This window comes from Musca domestica, unplaced genomic scaffold, assembly GCF_030504385.1.
Source record: "Musca domestica strain aabys unplaced genomic scaffold, Musca_domestica.polishedcontigs.V.1.1 4, whole genome shotgun sequence".
Classification (NCBI taxonomy): domain Eukaryota; kingdom Metazoa; phylum Arthropoda; class Insecta; order Diptera; family Muscidae; genus Musca; species Musca domestica.
This window is the reverse complement of record NW_026712328.1, coordinates 8,471,141-8,491,489: the sequence shown is the minus strand read 5'-3', so window position 1 is coordinate 8,491,489 and position 20,349 is coordinate 8,471,141. Positions and strand designations below refer to the sequence as shown.

Here is a 20,349-nt window from a genome sequence, read left to right as displayed (position 1 = left end):
AATTTTAACATTGAAATTTAATTGTAACATTTGAAACCAAAACTCTTTGAGTGTACGGCATATCTTTTGGAAATAAGGTAACAAAATGCTCTCTGTTACGGACTATGTATTGCAGTTACGGACTATGTATTCGATGTAGTTGAATGTAAAAATTTGTACGTATCGCACCAGCAACTTTTGGTCAGAATGGAATGGAATACGTAAAAACGATTTGTCTGATTCTAGGAAATTATTAATTAAGTAAACAACACAAAAATACCGAGCAGAGTGCATTTTTTCGTACATATATATATATATATATATATATATATATATATATATATATATATATATATATATATATATATATATATATATATATATGTATTTGATACGTTTAACTCTTACATGCACAAAATGAACATTGCGCTTGTGTGTGAGAAAGAAACTGAAAAGCTCGTAAAAGATATCTCCTTGTTGATTTTCGACGTTTTGTAACAAAAAAACGAGTTTTATGTTAGAAAAAATATTAAAAAGCAATATATATAAGCTCCATATATTTATATTTTTCTACAAAAGCTATCTATAATATGTTTTATTAATGTTAACGGAGCAACAATGCGTGCATCCCCCACGCATGTCTCCATTCGTTGAAGTCTCATCAACGACTGATAAATTTAAATTTTTATCGGATTTAATTTTTTTTTTTTTTAAATTGCCAAATTTGTACCAAATGGTGAAGGGCATTCAAAGTTCGGTTACAGCTTTTTTACTTGTTTTGCCTCAAGCAGCTCCAGGAAATCACTTTCAGCAATACGAGTTGAGGGAGTACATATATACGAACGCATTGAAATGAAATTTTCCAGACGAACCCTATTGAAATTGGTGAGAATCGGTTCAACATTCGTAATATGCACTCCACAACAATGATATTTGGTACAAAATATATTGTGGAGCTTGGAAATAGCTTTGCTAAATTGTATCAGTATCGTCTCAGGTTTGAATATAACGGTACCTCCCGATATTCGGTATTTCGATAGTTTTAGCCACATATTTCCACCAATTAGTCTAAAAACTGGTATTTATAGTTCGTTATGGGTTATAGTTCCGGCGGCAGAACATTGAATATATAGGTCCGCGTAACGTATATCCGGTATTTGACAATTTAAGACACATTTTCTAATAGATTTATGTGAAATTTGGTATTTTTGCTTCATAATGTGTTCTACAAACCTTCGTCAAAACATTGTCCATATTGGTCCTGGTCATCCTAGTCACATTTACACTCGAAATTATGTGAAATGTGGTATTTATGACTCGCAATAAATTACAATAGTTGTAGTATTAAATTGTCTATATAGGCTCCCGTTTTAGTACGGACCCATATAACGGCTCCAACTATTCTATTACCGATCGGAAAACGTTTGAATCCAGGTACTATTGCATAAAAATGTTTTCTTTACCCAATGGTGGAGGGCATTATAAGCTCGGTCCGGCCGAACTTAATGTCTTTTTACTTGCTTCTTTTATTTTTATACCCTCCACCTTGGACGGCACCCCCGGTTATTCCATATTATTTACAATTTTAGTTACATCTTTAGCGTATTTAATTTCAATTTAGTACTTAAAACTCACATTCATCAATTTTAACATTGAAATTTAATTGTAACATTTGAAACCAAAACTCTTTGAGTGTACGGCATATCTTTTGGAAATAAGGTAACAAAATGCTCTCTGTTACGTACTATGTATTGCTGTTATGGACTATGTATTCGATGTAGTTGAATGTAAAAATTTGTACGTATCGCACCAGCAACTTTTGGTCAGAATGGAATGGAATACGTAAAAACGATTTGTCTGATTCTAGGAAATTATTAATTAAGTAAGCAACACAAAAATACCGAGCAGAGTGCATTTTTTCGTACATATATATATATATATATATATATATATATATATATATATATATATATATATATATATATATATATAAGTCTTACATGCAGTGCGCAATACAACATATATGCCTCCCAATTAAGGGGTTTTCCCACTTTTCTGCTCAATATTTAAATGGCCCTTATCATTGGGGCCTTTATGGTACATCTACGTTCTGCGCATATTTTAATTTTCATGATTTCCATTTCAACATTGTCATACACTTCAGTTCAAAAAAGTTTACGAACCTTTTCAATTACAATTGAATTTCCAAACAAAAAAGAAGTGATTATTCGTGTCGTGATAGTATATAACATATTAATAATCCCCTTTCTTATGATAATGGTTTTAGTTACCATATTGAACTGTATTTTATTTTGTGTTGTGTGCATGTATATAAATGCACTATACAACTATTACAGAAAAGTTTATATTTCTAATGTCACTAATGGTGAAAACAGGACTAAATACATTAGGAAACAATATAAACAAGCACCCGGTCCAGCCCCTTTACCTATTTTCGGACACTTAATCTGGTTAAGTGGATATAAAGTTCCATTCCAAGGGCTTACAGAACTTTCAGAAAGATTTGGAGATGTATACTCCCTTACTCTTGGGACCAGACGTTGTTTGGTGGTAAGCAGTTTGGACAAAATACGCGAAGTGCTTAATGAAAAGGGCAAATTTTTTGGAGGTCGACCTGATTTTATTCGCTACCATAAACTGTTTGGTGGTGACAGAAATAATTGTAAGTATTAAATGAATTACACATCAACATATCATTTTCATGTTTCTGTCACAATTTTCCACCGAATAAGCTCTTCTATCCAGTTTTGTGGATAGTATTGGTTCCTCGACGTGGCAAAAAAGCCTTCCCAAGCCTTGTTTTAGGGGCCCAGAAGCAAAACAGACTTTCAAGCCAACTTTTCAGAAAATACCTAAAAATGTACTTGTGTTCAGTTCAGTGTCCATTTATCGGCTTCTGTCGATTTTAAATATTTTAATACTTTGAGAGCATGTTCCAATCAAATTAGTATTTTAGGATTTTAAGTTTTAGGACATATAAATTTCTAACGAAATACGCTGCAATTTAGGATTTTATTGCAAGAAATTTTGCCATACGACAATGGAAGACCCACCTTTAACTATATATATAGATTATAGTTCACTATTCTGATTTGCTCCACTGTTAGAATATGAGTTCAAAAGCAAGTAAAACTAGTTAAAAAGAAAAAAAATTCGGCCGGTTAAATCGACTTAGAATTGGTTGCTGATCATGAACATATGTATATACTCTATGGGGTCCACGACGAATATTTAAAGTTGTTACAAACGGTAACATGCAAATTTTCGAGTTTTTATCGAAATTTTGGGGGGTTTTAATTAAGAATTTTGAATTTGAATATCCTAAGAGCCATTCTGGAACAATTCCAGACAAAGTTCTATATCAAGAAACAACTTAGGATTTTCGCGACACTGTAATCACAAACAACCGACAGAAAATTTGAGCCAAATTCAAAACTTGAGTCAAATTGACCCTACCACTCTCAATGGGTGTGTTACCTTACATACATGGGAAAAATGTAAACATATTAGAACGACACTGTAAATAATACGGGCTATACGAAGACATGTACCAGCATATGCAATTTTCTGTCATAGACAGTAGTACAAATTAAGAACTTCAAATGCGAAATTTGAAAAAGGATCTTGTAAATAATGTCGGTAAAATCATAAAAATACCGAATAAAGAGAGGTACGGTTATATGGGGCCAGTACGAAGACCTGGACCTGCTAGACAATTTTCTGTCATAGACTGTAGTACGACTTACGAATTTCAAATACAATTTGGAACAATGCTGGTGAATAGTGTCGCTGAAATCAGCAAAATACCGAATATAAGGAGGTACTGATATATGGGGCCTATACGAAGACGTGGACCTGCACAGACAATTTTCTGTCTTAGGCTGTAGTACATATTAGGAACTTCAAATACGAAACATAAGATAATTCCGGTGAATAAATTCGCTAAAATAATATATTGTCGGTAAAAAAAAGGGGGCTATACGAAGACGTGGACGTGCACAGACAATTTTCAGTTTCAGGATGTAGTATCCATAACGAACTTCAAATACCATGTCGCTGAAATCATCAAAGTATCGAATATCGGGAGATGGGGACTATGCGAATACGTGGACTTAAATAGACAATTTTGTGTTATAGGCGGTGAATAGTGTCGCTTAAATCACAAAAATGCCGAAAATAGGGAGGTACCATTATATGAGGGCTATACCATAACGTGGACAAAAGTACTGCAGACATAATTTACGTTGTAGTAAAATTTGAGTAAAATTGCAAATATGCCAGCACCGTTCTGTATATATATATATATATATATATATATATATATATATATATATATATATATATATATATATATATATATATGTATATATATATAGCATTTTCAGATTAAATGAAACCTTTTGCAATTCAAATGAATCTTTTTGCAGCGGGAATGAAACCTTTTGCAGTGGAATTGAAACCTTTTGCAGTGGAAATGAAACCTTTTGCAGCGGGAATGAAACCTTTTGCAACCGAAATGAAACCCTTTGCAACCGAAATGAAACCATTTGCAACCGAAATGAAACTTTTTGCAAATCAAATGAAACTTTTAAATTTATAGAAGGAAAAATAACAAAACATTTATATTTTTAGTAGTTTTTAAATTAAATCAATTAATTATAACTAATATATTGACAAAGAGGATTTTTTATTGACTATAAATATCTACATTTATTTATATTATTTCTTAAATTTTCAATTATTGTATTAAAAAATGGTTCTTTATTGATTTGATATAAAATGCTTCCATATTATTAAATTCCAAATGCTTAACGCTAAAAAGAGAAATTTAAACAAATTTTGGCCTTTATAGGTATGGCCAGGACTGAAATGTGAAATTAAGCTTTACCACAATTTTTTATAGTTATAGTATACTATTAATCTTTCCTAATAAAGGATTCCCGCTTCGCAGCTTTATTGATTATGGATATAAAGCAGTCGTGATTTCAATAGACAGATAAGTGGAAATCATTAAATCAACTATGATCATGATTGTATATACTTTATGGGGTCTACGACGAATATTAGAGGTGTTACAAACCGAATGGCAAATTTAATATATCCTCCTTTCCATGGAGGAGATTATAAAAAGGTACCTAATTCGGGTCCTTTGAAAAAAAATACCTTGAAAAACTTTTTTCAATCTTTCTGCATCTACACTTGTGTGTTATGGAAGCTTAAGAAAAAAATTTATAAAAACATAGTTATTAATAATCAATAAAAATTCCTCTTTAACTATATATTAGTTATAATTAGTTTATTTAATTTTGAACCTACTAAAAATAAAAATGTTTTGTTATTTTTCCTTCTATAAATTTAAAAGTTTCATTTGATTTGCAAAAAGTTTCATTTCGGTTGCAAATGGTTTCATTTCGGTTGCAAAGGGATTTCATTTCGGTTGCAAAAGGTTTCATTCCCGCTGCAAAAGGTTTCATTTCCACTGCAAAAGGTTTCAATTCCACTGCAAAAGGTTTCATTCCCGCTGCAAAAAGATTCATTTGAATTGCAAAAGGTTTCATTTAATCTGAAAATGCTATATAATCATAACAATTCAAATTACATCTTGTTAATTTAATCGACATTTTTCAACAGCAGTATTTCATATCTGTTTTTGTAAGTAACACACCATTTCAGTAGATAAACCACTTTATTAGATAATCTACATAGTTCTCACTCTTTATAGCCACCATATTGCTGTACCCCAGACAGTAGGCGTTCCAAATAATTCGTCCTCATTTTTGGTTAATTACATCTTGTTAATTAATCGACATTTTCAACAGCAGTATTCATATCTGTTTTTGTAAGTAAACACACCATTTCAGTAGATAACCACTTTATTTGATAATCTACCTAGTTCCTCACTCTTTATAGCCACCATATTGCTGTACCCCAGACAGTAGGCGTTCCAAATAATTCGTCCTCATTTTTGGTTTTTATACCCTCCACCATACTATGGAGGGTATATTAACATTGTCATTCCGTTTGTAACTCCTCGAAATACTCATGTAAGACCCAAAAAAGTATATATATATTCTGGATCAGCGTAAAATTCTAATCATATAGCCCCCATACAACCGGACCATCCGATATTCGGTATTTTGATGATTTTTGCTACATTATTCCCAGGAATTGTTTCAAATTTGGTCCACGTTTTCGTATAGCTCTTATTTAACAGTACCTCCCGATATTCGGTATTTTGATGATTTTAGCGCATTATTCACCGGAATTCTTTCAAATTTGGTATTTGAAGTTCGTAATGAATACTACAGCCTTTGACAGAAAGTTGGCTATGCACGTGCAGGAATTTGTATAGGCCCCACCTACAACTGCCTTCCTATATTCTGTAATTTGACGATTTTAGGTACAATACTCACCAAAATTGTTTGAGATGTCGCATTTTAAGTTCGTCATGGATGCTACAGACTGGAACAGAAAATTGCCTGTGCAAGTCCAGGTCTTCGTATAGCTCCGATGTAACGGTACCTCGATATGTACGGTGTTTTGATGATTTATTTGAAAATGGTAATGGCTTATGACAACAATGTAGGTCCACGCCGTATAAACCCCAATATAACGGCTATATTCGGTATTTTTAAAAATTTTAACAGAATTTTTAATGGTTTTTATTTTTTGGAAATTTCTAAATTCGTTCAACTGGTGGAGGGTATTCAAAGTTCGTCCCTGCCGTACTAACTGCTTTTTAACTTGTTTATAATAATGCATTTATTGTTTGTAATGGAATCTGCGTTTGGTGGCAGAAAATTTTGAATAAATAACCCATTTCTATTTTAAAACCGATATAAAGTACCTCCAGATAGTGTTATCAACTGAAGTGTCTCAAACCACTGTAGCAGACAAAAGTCAACATGGGTCCAATTTTTCATGTAACGGCACCACCGCATATTAATATTTTTTACAATTTTAGTCAAATTTTCGACGGTTTTGATTTAAATGTAAAGTTCACATACATTGTGTTTATTTATTTTTATACCCTCCACCATGCTATGGAGGGTATATTAATTTTGTCATTCCGTTTGTAACTCCTGGAAATACTCATGTCAGTCCCAACAAAGTATATATATTCTTGATCAGAGTAAAATTCTAAGACGATTTAGCCATGTCCGGCTGTCTGCCTGTGTGTCTGTCTGTCCGTCTGTCTGTTTGTATTTCTGTCTGTCTGTCTGTTGTAATCACGCTATCTTTCGAACTAATTGAGATAGAAGGCTAAAATTTTGCACATATGTATATTTTGCCAGTAGGCAGGTTAAGTTCGCAAATGGGCCATGTAGGCCCAAGTTATTATATAGCTCCCATATAACGATACCTCCCGATATTAGGTATTTTGATGATTTTAGCGACATTATTCAACGGAATTTGGCATTTGAAGTTCGTAATGGATACTACAGCCTAATAAAGAAAATAATCTGTGTAGGTCCACGTCTTCGTATAGCCCCCATATACCATACCCCCCGATATTCGGTATTTTGATGATTTTAGCGACATTATTTACCGGGATTGTTTCAAATGTCGCATGTGAAGTTCGTAATGGATACTTCAGCCCATGTCAGAAAATTATCTGTGCAGATCCACGTCTTCGTATAGCCCCCATATAACGGTACCCCCTATATTCGGTGTTTTGATGATTTTAGCTACATTATAAACAGATTTTTCTTCAAGTTTCGCATTTAAATATTGTAATAACTTATGACAAAAGTTGCCTATGCAGGTCCACGTCGTCGTATAGGCATTCGGTACTTTTAAGATTTTAACAGAATTTTTAACGGATTTTATTTTTTTTTTTGGAAATTGTCAAATTTGTACCAAATGGTGGGGGGTATTAAAAGTTCGGCCCGGCCGAACTTACAGCTTTTTTACTTGTTTATAAAAGTTTTGTTAATTACTTTTTATTTCCTTTTTATACCCTCCACCATACAATGGAGGGTATATTAACTTTGTCATTCCGTTTGTAACTCCTCGAAATACTCATGTTAGACCCAACAAAGTATATATATTCTTGATCAGCGTAAAATTCTAAGTCGATTTAGCCATGTCCGACTGTCTGTCTGTTGTAATCACGCTATCTTTCGAACGAATTGAGATAGAAGGCTAAAATTTTGCACACCTGTTAATTTTTCCAGTAGACAGGTTAAGTTCGTAAATGGGCCATGTAGGTCCACGTTTTCATATAGACCCCATATAACGGTGCCTCCCGATATTCGGTATTTTGATGATTTTAGCGACATTATTCACCGGAATTGTTTCAATTTTGGTATTTGATGTTCGATATGGATACTACAGCCTATGATAGAAAATTATCTGGGCAGGTCTACGTCTTCGTATAGCCCCCATATAACGGTATCTCCCTATATTCGGTATTTTGATGATTTTAGCGACATAATTAACCGAGATTGTTTCAAATTTGTTGTTAGATATCCGTAATGAATACTACAGCCTATGACAGAAAATTGTCTGTGCAGGTCCACGTCTTCGTATAGCTCCCATATAACGGTACCTCCCAAAATTCGGTATTTTGATGATTTTAAGCGCCATTATTCACCAGAATTGTTTCAAATTACGTATTTAGAATTCGTAATGGGAACTACAGTCTGTGACAGAAAAATGTCTATGCAGGTCCAGGTCTTCGTATAGCCCCCATATAACGGTACCTCCCAAAATTCGGTATTTTGATGATTTTAGCGCCATTATTCACCGGAAGTGTTTCAAATTACGTATTTAGAGTTCGTAATAGGAACTACAGTCTGTGACAGAAAAATGTCTATGCAGGTTCAGGTCTTCGTATAGGCCCCATATATCAGTACCTCCCTATATTCGGTATTTTGACGAGTTTAGGTACAATACCCACTGAAATTGTTTGAGATATTGTATTTGACGTTAGTAATGGGTGCTATAGCCTGTGACAGAAAATTGTCTATGCTGGTCCAGGTCTTCGCACAGCTCCGATATAATGGTACCTCCCTATATACGATATTTTGCTGATTTTAGCCACATTATTCACCGTTTATTTCAAGTTTCGAATTTGAATATGGTAATGGCTAATGGCAAACATATGTAGGTCCATGTCGTATAGACCCCAATATAACGGCAATATTCGGTATTTTTTTTAAATTTAACAGAATTTTTTAAGGATTATATTTTTTTAAATTTCCAATTTCGTTCCAAATGGTGGAGGGTATTCAAAGTTCGGCCCGGCCGAACTTACTGCTTTTTAACTTGTTTATTGCTTGATTGGTTCTTCCATTATATAGAGTGTTTTTGCACATTACACCCGAGCTTTTTCAAAAAGTTAAATAGTACGTTTTTGAGATGTCTTTGAATTTTTTTGGTCACTCCATAACCAAATTTATTCACGAATCTGATAATGTTGTCAGTTTTAAGCTTATTAAAGCCGAAAATCATACTGTTTCAATCCCGAAGTTCGAAACACAGAACTTCATGACTTGTGGAAAAAAGCGAAGGATAATTGCGATAATTATCTTGATCATTTGATTTTCGTAGAAGGTATTAATTCATAAGACATTTCTTCTGCTGATGCAAATCCCAATCCACTTAGAAAAGCTTTGTTGATTGTATGTCGGAAATATATCTTGTCAAACTTTCCAATCTGCCAAATTTGTCAAATACTACTGTCCAGAACACTTCCAATATATCGATTTCTAATTGGAGTTTGCCATCCACTGTTTCCAATACCATGCATAATCTCTAGGCAGGTAGGAAGCTAGGGAAATCGTGACAAAATTTCCGCTCTCTAATAGAGCGGATAAACTTATCCGTATTCGATAATAAACGTATTTTGGTTCATAACCATCTAAAGCTCCTATTCGACCTTCCGGCGTCGATACTGAGACTGGCTCTAACTTGAAAACTCTACAGCGTGAAAAACATTTGCACTTCTGCGATGTCGGTCAATGGTGTAGCCACGGATCATTGGGATCCAATTTTGATCTTTATTTGTAAACATTGTTTACCTAAAATAACTGTAGCGTTGTGGGAGCAGAATATTAAAGACAAATTTTCTTTATAGTCTTGGAAGAATTATACAAGTTCCTCACTGAAAGAATTCAAAATCTAACCTGCTTACGAAATAAGAGAGGTTCCCCTTCTAGTTCGGTTCACAAAACTAAAGTAAAAACAAGTAAAAAAGCTGTAGGTTCGGCCAGGCCGAACTTTGAATATCCTCCACCATTTGGTACAAATTTGGCAATATTCAAGAAAATAAAATCCGTTAAAAATTCTTTGAAAATCTTAAAAATACCGAATGTAGCCGTATATTAGGGTCTATACGACGTGGACCTGCATAGGCAACTTTTGTCAAAAGCTATTACAATATTCAAATGCGAAACTTGTTTATACTGTAGCTAAAATCATCAAAGTACCGAATATAGGGAGGTACCTTGGGGATTATAAAACGTGGACCTGCACAGACAATTTTCTGGAATAGGTTGTAGTATCCATTACGAACTTCAAACACAAAATGTCAAATAATTCCTGTAAACAATGTCGCTAAAAACATCAAAATACCGAATACTTTGTTGGAGGTTAGAGGCTTCTTTCGTCACAGAAAATCTATAAAAGCGACTTAAGTTTCTCACGACCGTCCGAAATTCGGAAGATTGATACGAAGTAACGCTGCGTTTCCAATCCGAATTTTCACACACATTGCAACTAGGGTACCCTCGTAGTTACATTTTCAAATGGTTTTCCGGTCGGAAATTTCCTACCTTGGTAGATCTTCGAAGACTTGTTAGAGCATTATGTTTTTCCTTTTTACAATAATTGTCGCTTCTACTACTTTATAACCCTTTGAAATATAAGCTGATAAGCTTTGCCTATCCATTATTGATCAAAGACGTAGTTTGCTGAGGACTATAAATATTTGATTACTCTTCATTAATTTTAAAAAGATTCCATTTTTCACTAAACCCTAAATGGCCGTTTAAGTCTTTAACGTTGTCATACACAATACATCAACCAATAATATTGCCGTATTCATGCCGACTTTTTCGTCTACTTACAGATATTTAGTCGTTTACGGGTAGAGCGTTTCTTATCACACAAGCTTGTGTATGTGCCTTTGTCCACTTTTCAACCAAAGCAGTTAATTTAGAAGCCTTTTCGATTTTGTCTTAGAGAGTAGAGTCTTTTCTGATAACTACCTATTTTGTCGGTGCACCTCTTAAACTTAGAAAGATTGGTTCAGCGATCAGTCAGTAAGCACGTTACCTGCATATAAAAATTAATTCTTTGCAGATATAATTATTTCTTGTTACCATGTATAAGTTCAATTCTTTGGTTACGCCAAGGTATTTGTCCAAGACATTGTGCCCCCTTCCCCAGCATTCCAATTAATCACTTTAATCTTTTCTGCCTTGATTTTAGGAGTCACACTCGCCTAGTTCGGATTGTAGGGGAGGACTTACGATCTTTTCTGGGTTTCTATTGGAAGAATCAATGCCTTTTCCATTGGAGTTTTTGTAGAATTGCACTCTTGCATTGAGAATTTTTCAAGAATCTTTTTAATTTTTCTGATTCAGCTTCATTGTGCCTTTAGTTCTATCATATTTAATCTTCGTTCCCAAGTAATATTGTAGGGCTTCACAATCGGGTATTTGAATGATGCACGTAGATCCCATTTTACCTTCTCTATTACTTTCAAATCATTTCCCGCAATCAATACATCGTCCATATGTAGTATCAAACGAGCAAGCAAGAAATCGTTTAATTTTTCTTTCCAGCATCTTGGGATTTGTTTAAGTGAATTAAGCTACATTTGTAACTCGCATTCTTGGTTTTTATGAATATTTAATCCCTCAGGAACAAACCAACCAAAGCAGTTCATTTAGAAGCCCCTTCGATTTTGTCTTAGAGAGAGTAGAGTCTTTTCTGATAACTACCTATTTTCTCGGTGCACCTCTTAAACTTAGAAAGATTGGTTCAGCGATCAGTAAGTAAGCACGTTACCTGCATATAAAAAATTATTTCTTTGCAGATATAATTATTTCTTGTTACCATGTATAAGTTCGATTCTTTGGTTACGCCAAGGTATTTGTCCAAGACATTGTGCCCCCTTCCCCAGCATTCCAATTGATCACTTTAATCTTTTCTGCCTTGATTTTAGGAGTCACACTCGCCTAGTTCGGATTGTAGGGGAGGACTTACGATCTTTTCTGGGTTTCTATTGGAAGAATCAATGCCTTTTCCATTGGAGTTTTTGTAGAATTGCACTCTTGCATTGAGAATTTTTCAAGAATCTTTTTAATTTTTCTGATTCAGCTTCATTGTGCCTTTAGTTCTATCATATTCAATCTTCGTTCCCAAGTAATATTGTAGGGGTTCACAATCGGATATTTTAATGATGCACGTAGATCCCATTTTACCTTCTCTATTACTTTCAAATCATTTCCCGCAATCAATACATCGTCCATATGTAGTATCAAACGAGCAAGCAAGAAATCGTTTAATTTTTCTTTCCAGCATCTTGGGATTTGTTTAAGTGAATTAAGCTACATTTGTAACTCTCATTCTTGGTTTTTATGAATATTTAATCCCTCAGGAACATCCATGTAAATATCTGCTTTTAAATCCCCGTACAGAAATACAGCTTTTACATTTAGCTGGTGTAAATGTAAATTTCTCTTAACGCTCACCGCTAATAGAAAGAATTGTACTAAGTTTCACCACCGGTGAATAGGTCTCTTCATAGTCAATTCCGGCTTTGTATCGTACGGGATTACCATTTGCATCCTCTTTGATGCGAAATACACATTCAGACTTCAATACTTTATGATTGACAGGGCGTGGAACCATATACCAAACACAATTTTCTTCAATAAAGTCAAACTCTTCACGCAGCTCTTCATAGCTCTGATCCTATTATATTTAAACGAATCCCTAATGATTTCGTCATATGTTTTGGGCTCCAAAATGGGAAATTGCAGAATTTACATTTTCTGTTATATAACCTATTAATTTCGACCTTAATCTTTCGCTTCTTCTTGGCTCCAATAAAACAGCTTTAGAGGCTGGTGGTTCCTATTACGTAGCCGTGGCTTCATTTTCGTTAATAGTAGTTTCTTCATCGGCAGAATCGAGATCGTTATCATTTTCTGCAGAAACCAATGATCAGCAGGAACGGGATTCTCCACACATTCGCCTTCTTGCTTATTGCTGCGTTATCTTTTAATCAACTGAGGATTTTCTTTTTCCTGGATCTGTTGCAATAACTATGTTTCGGGTCTTTGGATTCCATAATCCATTACCTTTTTCGTGATTATGAATCCAGATTTTGTATACCCTCAGACATACAATTTGATACGGTCAAAACGTGCCTAGTCGAAATAACAGTTTTAGACCCTAGGTCTCTTTGGACCAAATACGTCTCAGAACATTTGGAGTCGATCTAGCGATGTTCATCCGTCTGTCTGGCTGGTGCGCCCGATAACTCTCGAAGGGAGTATCCGATTTGGTCCAAATTGGGTGCATATATTTTTCTCAAACTTAGATCGCGTTCGGAGATGGACAATATCGGTCCGCTCCTTCCGGTACCTCCCCCAAAAAAGTTCGACATTTTCAAAAAACATAATTTTTGCACAGAAAGAGAAAGGATAACCCGATTTCGCTCCAATGTTGCAAATCCTAATATTTGTGTTAGTGCTAGGTCAGGTGTGAAAATGGACAATATCGGTGCACTCCTTTTGGTACCTCCCCCACAAACGGTTGAAATTTTCAAAAAATATATTTTTTGCGTAGAAAGAGAAAGGAAAATCCGATTTTGTTCCAACTTTGCACATCCTAATATTTGTGACAGTGCTAGGTCAGGTGTGAAAATGGACAATATCGGCCCTTTCCATCAATTACCTCCCCCACAAATGGTCAAAATTGTGAATGATTACAACTATCATAAAATGTGATGTAACAGTCAGATTGTCTTCAAATTTCACACGTGCCAATATTAATATTAACCCAAGTTGTGGTGTTAAGATGGACAATATCGGTCCACTCCTTTTGGTACCTCCCCCCACAAAAGGTCGAAATTTTAAAAAATATATATTTTTTGCACAAATATTTGCGTCAGTGCTAGATCAGGTGTGAAAATGGACAATATCGGCCCTTTCCTTCCAAGTACCTCTCCCACAAATGGTCAAAATTTTAAATAATTACAACTCTCATAAAATATGATGTAAGATTCCGCTTGTTTTCAAATTTCACACATTCCAATATTTATATCGATATCGGTCCACTCCTTTTGGTACCTCCCATAATCGTATTGTGGATATCAATATTGTCCATTTCGTATCTGATCTATATATATATATATATATATATATATTCATATATATATATATATATATATATTCATATATATATATATATATATATATATATATATATATATATATATATATATATATATATATATATATATATATATATATATATATATACTAGCTGAACCCGGTGCGCCTCGCTACCCCTTTTGATTTTATATGCATTCAAAATTTTATTTACGAATATATGTTGGTTAAAAAAAAAAACAAATTTAAAAATTAAAAAAAAAATATTGCACTACTTTAATGCGTAAATAACTAAAATGACATACATACACGAAGGCTTTGTCCTTCGGATTTATTTATTTCATAGCAAATACCAAGCGTGCAGGAAAATGCAATTTTTTTAAAGTAGAGTGGTTTTTCTATCGCAATTAGTGAAATCGAGATAGCAACATACTTCGCCGTAATAAGTGTATTTCAAATAAATTGTTGTGTTGTTTTTTAGTGTTACCCTAAGGCGTTGTGGTCAATGGTTCTTATTAAAATCATATCCCAATCTGATCCGATTTAAATATAATTTTAAAAAAATTACTTTTACGCAAAACTCCGCCACACCTTTCACACTTCATTAAAATTGGTGCGTCAAATATGTGAAATCGGCCGAGAATATATATATGGGAGCTATATACAAATCTGAACCGATTTCAATATAATTTGACAAATTTATTTTCGGATTAAATCCCGTCACACATTCCAAATTTCATTGGAATCGAACATTCATATTGTGTTTGAGGCATCAAATGAACGAAATCGGTCGAAAATATATAAGGGAGCTATATCCAAATCTGAACCGATTACAGTATAATTTGGCAAACTTATTTTTGTTCCAAATTCCGTTACGTACTCCAAATTTGGAGACTGTATCTTTAACCAATCAATAGATATGTGCATATAAAATCTAAATTTTTGGGAGGTACCTCCGATTCTGATGCTATATCTCCAGTTCCAAGTGGAAATTCAAAAATGCATATAGCCTATGTTACTTTCAGGCGATGTTGCAGTATATATGGACATTTTCAGGAAAATCTATTCAGCGGTTTTCGAGTCCATAAATTACAAACAAAAAAACATACAAACATTTTCCTCTTTTATAGAACCCGGTGCGCTTCGCTACCCCTTTTGATTTTATATGCATTCAAAATTTTATTTACGAATATATGTTGGATAAAGAAAAACAAATTTAAAAATTAAAAAAAATATATTGCACTAATTTAATGCGTTAATAAACAAAATCATTACAAAAGCAGTAACATGACATGCATACACGAAGGGTTTGTCCTTTGGATTTATTTATTTCATAGCAAATACCAAGCGTGCAGGAAACTGCAATTTTTTTTAAGTAGAGTGGCATTTCTTTTGCAATTAGTGAATTCGAGATAGCAACATACTTCGCGTAATAAGCGTATTTCAAATAAATTGTTGTGTTGTTTTTTAGTGTTAGCCTAAGGCGTTGTGGGTCAATGGTTCTTATTAAAATCATATCCCAATCTGATCCGATTTAAATATAATTTAAAAAAAATTACTTTTACACCAAACTCCGCCACACCTTTCATATTTCATTGAAATTGGTGCGTCAAATATGTGAAATCGGCCGAGAATATATATATGGGAGCTATATCCAAATCTTAACTAATTTCCAATTAATTTATCACATTTATTATTATATCGTGTTTGGTGCATAATATGTATGAAATCGGCCGAAATATATATGTTAGCTATATCCAAACCTCAACTGATTTCAATATAATTTGGCAATTTTTGCTGGTGCCAGATTTTGTCTCTCTCGCTTTGGGTGCATCAAATATGTGAAATCGGCTGAGTATATATATGGGAGCTATAATCAAATCTGAGCGTATTTGAATATAATTTGTCAAATTTATTTTTGTTCCAAATTTAGCCACTCATGCCGAATTTCATTGAAATCGGAAATACGTATCGTGTTTTGTGCATCAAATATGTGAAATCGGCGGAAAATATATATGGGAGCTATATCCAAATCTGAATATAATTTGACTAATTTATTTTCTAATCAAAATCCCGTTACTTATTCTAAATTCTTTTGAATCGAACATACATATCGTGTATGGTGCATCAAATACATGAAATCGGTCGAAAATATATATGGGAGCTATATCCAAATCTGAACCGATTTCAATATAATTTGACAAATTAGTTTTTGCTCCCAATTCCGTTACCTATTTTAAATTTCATTACAATTGGAAATACATATCGTGTTTGGTCCACCAAATACATGAAATCGGCCGAAAATGTATATGGGAGCTATATCCAAATCTGAACCGATTTCAATATAATTTGGGAAATCAATTTTTTAGATAAAATCTATTACACGTTTCAAATTTCATTGAAATTGGGGATACATAGCGTGATTGGTGCATCAAATGCTTGAAATCGGCCGAAAATATATATGGGAGCTATATCAAAATCTGAACCGATTTCAATATAATTTGACAAATTTATTTTCGGATCAAATCCCGTCACACATTCCAAATTTCATTGGAATCGAACATTCATATTGTGTTTGAGGCATCAAATGAACGAAATCGGTCGAAAATTCATATGGGAGCTATATCCAAATCTGAACCGATTACAATATAATTTGGCAAACTTATTTTTGTTCCAAATTCCGTTACATATTCCAAATTTGGAGACTGTATCTTCAACCAATCAATAGATATGTGCATATAAAATCTAAATTTTTGGGAGGTACCTCCGATTCTGATGCTATATCTCCAGTTCCAAGTGGAAATTCAAAAATGTATATAGCCTATGCTACTTTCAGGCGATGTTGCAGTATATATGGAAATTTTCAGGAAAATCTATTCAGCGGTTTTCAAGTCCATAAATTACAAACAAACAAACAAACTTCTTCTTGGCTCCAATAAAACAGCTTTAGAGGCTGGTGGTTCCTATTACGTAGCCGTGGCTTCATTTTCGTTAATAGTAGTTTCTTCATCGGCAGAATCGAGATCGTTATCATTTTCTGCAGAAACCAATGATCAGCAGGAACGGGATTCTCCACACATTCGCCTTCTTGCTTATTGCTGCGTTATCTTTTAATCAACTGAGGATTTTCTTTTTCCTGGATCTGTTGCAAATAAGGAAAACAGTCTTCGACAAAACGAACATCCCTTGCAATAACTATGTTTCGGGTCTTTGGATTCCATAATCCATTACCTTTTTCGTGATTATGAATCCAGATTTTGTATACCCTCAGACATATGGCTACAGAGGGTATATACAATTTGATACGGTCAAAACGTGCCTAGTCGAAATAACAGTTTTAGACCCTAGGTCTCTTTGGACCAAATACGTCTCAGAACATTTGGAGTCGATCTAGCGATGTTCATCCGTCTGTCTGGCTGGTGCGCCCGATAACTCTCGAAGGGAGTATCCGATTTGGTCCAAATTGGGTGCATATATTTTTCTCAAACTTAGATCGCGTTCGGAGATGGACAATATCGGTGCACTCCTTCCGGTACCTCCCCCACAAAAGTTCGACATTTTCAAAAAACATAATTTAAGGATAACCCGATTTCGCTCCAATGTTGCAAATCCTAATATTTGCGTTAGTGCTAGGTCAGGTGTGAAAATGGACAATATCTATATCTATATCTATATCTATATATATATATATATATATATATATATATATATATATATATATATATATATATATATATATATATATATATATATATATATATATATATATATATATATATATGTTAACTCCTCTCTCGCTTTGATGAAGAACGACCTGGGGCTTCCTGAAACTGTCAATAACAACTTGAATCTCACGTTGTAGTCGGACTCTCTGACGTTTCTGGTAATATTTGAAAGGAGCGTAACTGATCAAGAAGTTTACAGTGGTTACTCCATATATAATAGGTCTTTTCAAAAGTTCATTCTCCATTTCACCTATGTACCAGTATGCCATTACTTAATCTAACAAATGTTTGTTATTAGATATTTTTATATTGTAAGCTGTTTTACATTATTTTCTTACAGCAAATATTTTGTTTTTACAATTAATTATTTCATTATTTTTGAATTTATATATATAATTATTTTTCTTGATAGGTTTAATTAGTTTTGTCTCGCAGGTCTCTTTTTCAGTAATTGGTATATCTATAATGAATATTAGTTGGTCTTGGCTACTTGCGATTTCGGTAATTTCTAATGCTTCTTCTATATTTATATATTCTACTTTGTTTGTATCAATTTTTTCTTTAATAATATTTATTTCATCTTCTTTTAATATATACGAGTTAATGCCAATTTTTGACCAACTTCTTTTACAATAATTGCCAATGCATTTTGCACGGATTCACTTTCTAATACAATTTTAGATAATTTTTTAGTTCTTTCAGATATTTTATTGATATCATTAATAATATTTCTGTTTATTATATATTGTTTATTATTGTTATTTATTAAGTCTTTATTTTTATTATTTAATAATATTAAGTCATTATGATCCGGAGTTCCGGCTATAAATTTCCATATCTTTACTAAGAAATCGATAGATCTTTTATTCTTATTTCTTAATCTAAGTTTATTTAATGCTAGTTGGTATTGGGATATTTCATAAGTTAGGAAATGATGGATGGGATTTTTAAGGTTTAAATTCTGATAAATGGTGTTTTATTTTATTATTTTTATTTATATATTTTTATTATTATTTTATTTCCTTCAAAGCTATTTGGTATTAGGAGATGTTGATTGAGTGGATAATTTTAAAGGTTTCTGTTTGTAATTTAGTGTTTATCGTTCAATATTATCTTTTCTAAATTTTTCTAACCGTGTTGGATGTATTGTTACTCTATGCCCAAAGAATGATTCTATTGGTTTAGAATTTTTGGCACTATGGATAGAATTATTATATCTGTATAAAACTTGATATAGTGGGTCGGAAAGATGAATCAAACGTCTTTTCCGCTTTGAGACATCGCATAATTTCATTCAACGTAGAGTGAAATCTTTCTACTTGTCCGTTTGTGGTACTAATATGTGGGGGTGTTTTAAAAATTTCTATTCCAAATTGATTTTTTATCATGAATTTTATTGAAGTTGCTGCAAGTGATTTTTCATTGTCGACAACAATATGTTTGGGAAAACCAAATTAAGTTATTAATTCGCGAATAGGTTCTTTAATATCCTCGACAGATCATGATTGTACTATTTTTGCCTGAGCGTATTTAGAAAATTTATCTATACCTGTAAGTATTATTTTATGGTTTACGTAAAATAGATCTAAATGGACTATTTGACCTGGATATTCTGGAATTGGAATTTCTTTCAAAATCGGTTTGTTTGGGTGTCTTTCATATTTTTGTTATTTGCAAACTATGCATTGTTTTACTATTCTATTAATTTTAGATTGCATACTAGGAAAGTAAAATCTTTTTAGTAGCTGATGTTTATTTTCTTTTGCGTTTCTATGTGCTCGTTTATGTTCTTTTATTATCTCATTTTCCTGCTATGATTCATTTGTCATATCAGTAACGATTTCTCTTGAAAATCTTAATTTGAAATTTCTAAAATGAATAGGATAGACTCTTTTTAATCCTCCGAAAGTTTTTTCATATGTGTGAATGCCATTTATGACCGATGGATTAAGATATATTTTGAGTAAAGACACAAGTTCTTCGTTAGTATAATTGTTTTGAGTACTGGTATGACGATGATATGTGGGAAAAATTATTTCAAATTTGTAAGTTGCAATGTCGTCAGTAAGCAGAAATATTTGGTTTTTATAAACATTTATGGGAGAGTTGGAAAATTGTATCAAATTTTTGAGAAGAGCTTTCGTCGCTATGCTGTGTTGGTGTTAGTGAATTAATTTGTGGTGCTCTTGAAAGTGCATTTGCAACAACATTAGTTTTTCCTGGTTTATATTGCAGTTCATAATTATATTCTTCAAGTGTAGCTTTCCATCTTC

General features: G+C 33.2%; 1 protein-coding gene across 1 annotated transcript in view; it reads left to right on the top strand.

Moving 5' to 3' along the window:
• The first annotated feature begins 2,144 nt into the window (after positions 1–2,144).
• LOC101900639 (cytochrome P450 307a1) overlaps positions 2,145–20,349 on the top strand; it is a 596,593-nt gene continuing 578,388 nt past the window's right edge. Inside the window, exon 1 of the mRNA XM_059126670.1 lies at positions 2,145–2,662. Within this exon, the coding sequence (XP_058982653.1) occupies positions 2,251–2,662 (412 nt within the window). The 5' untranslated portion in view covers positions 2,145–2,250. The remainder of the gene's footprint in view (positions 2,663–20,349) is intronic.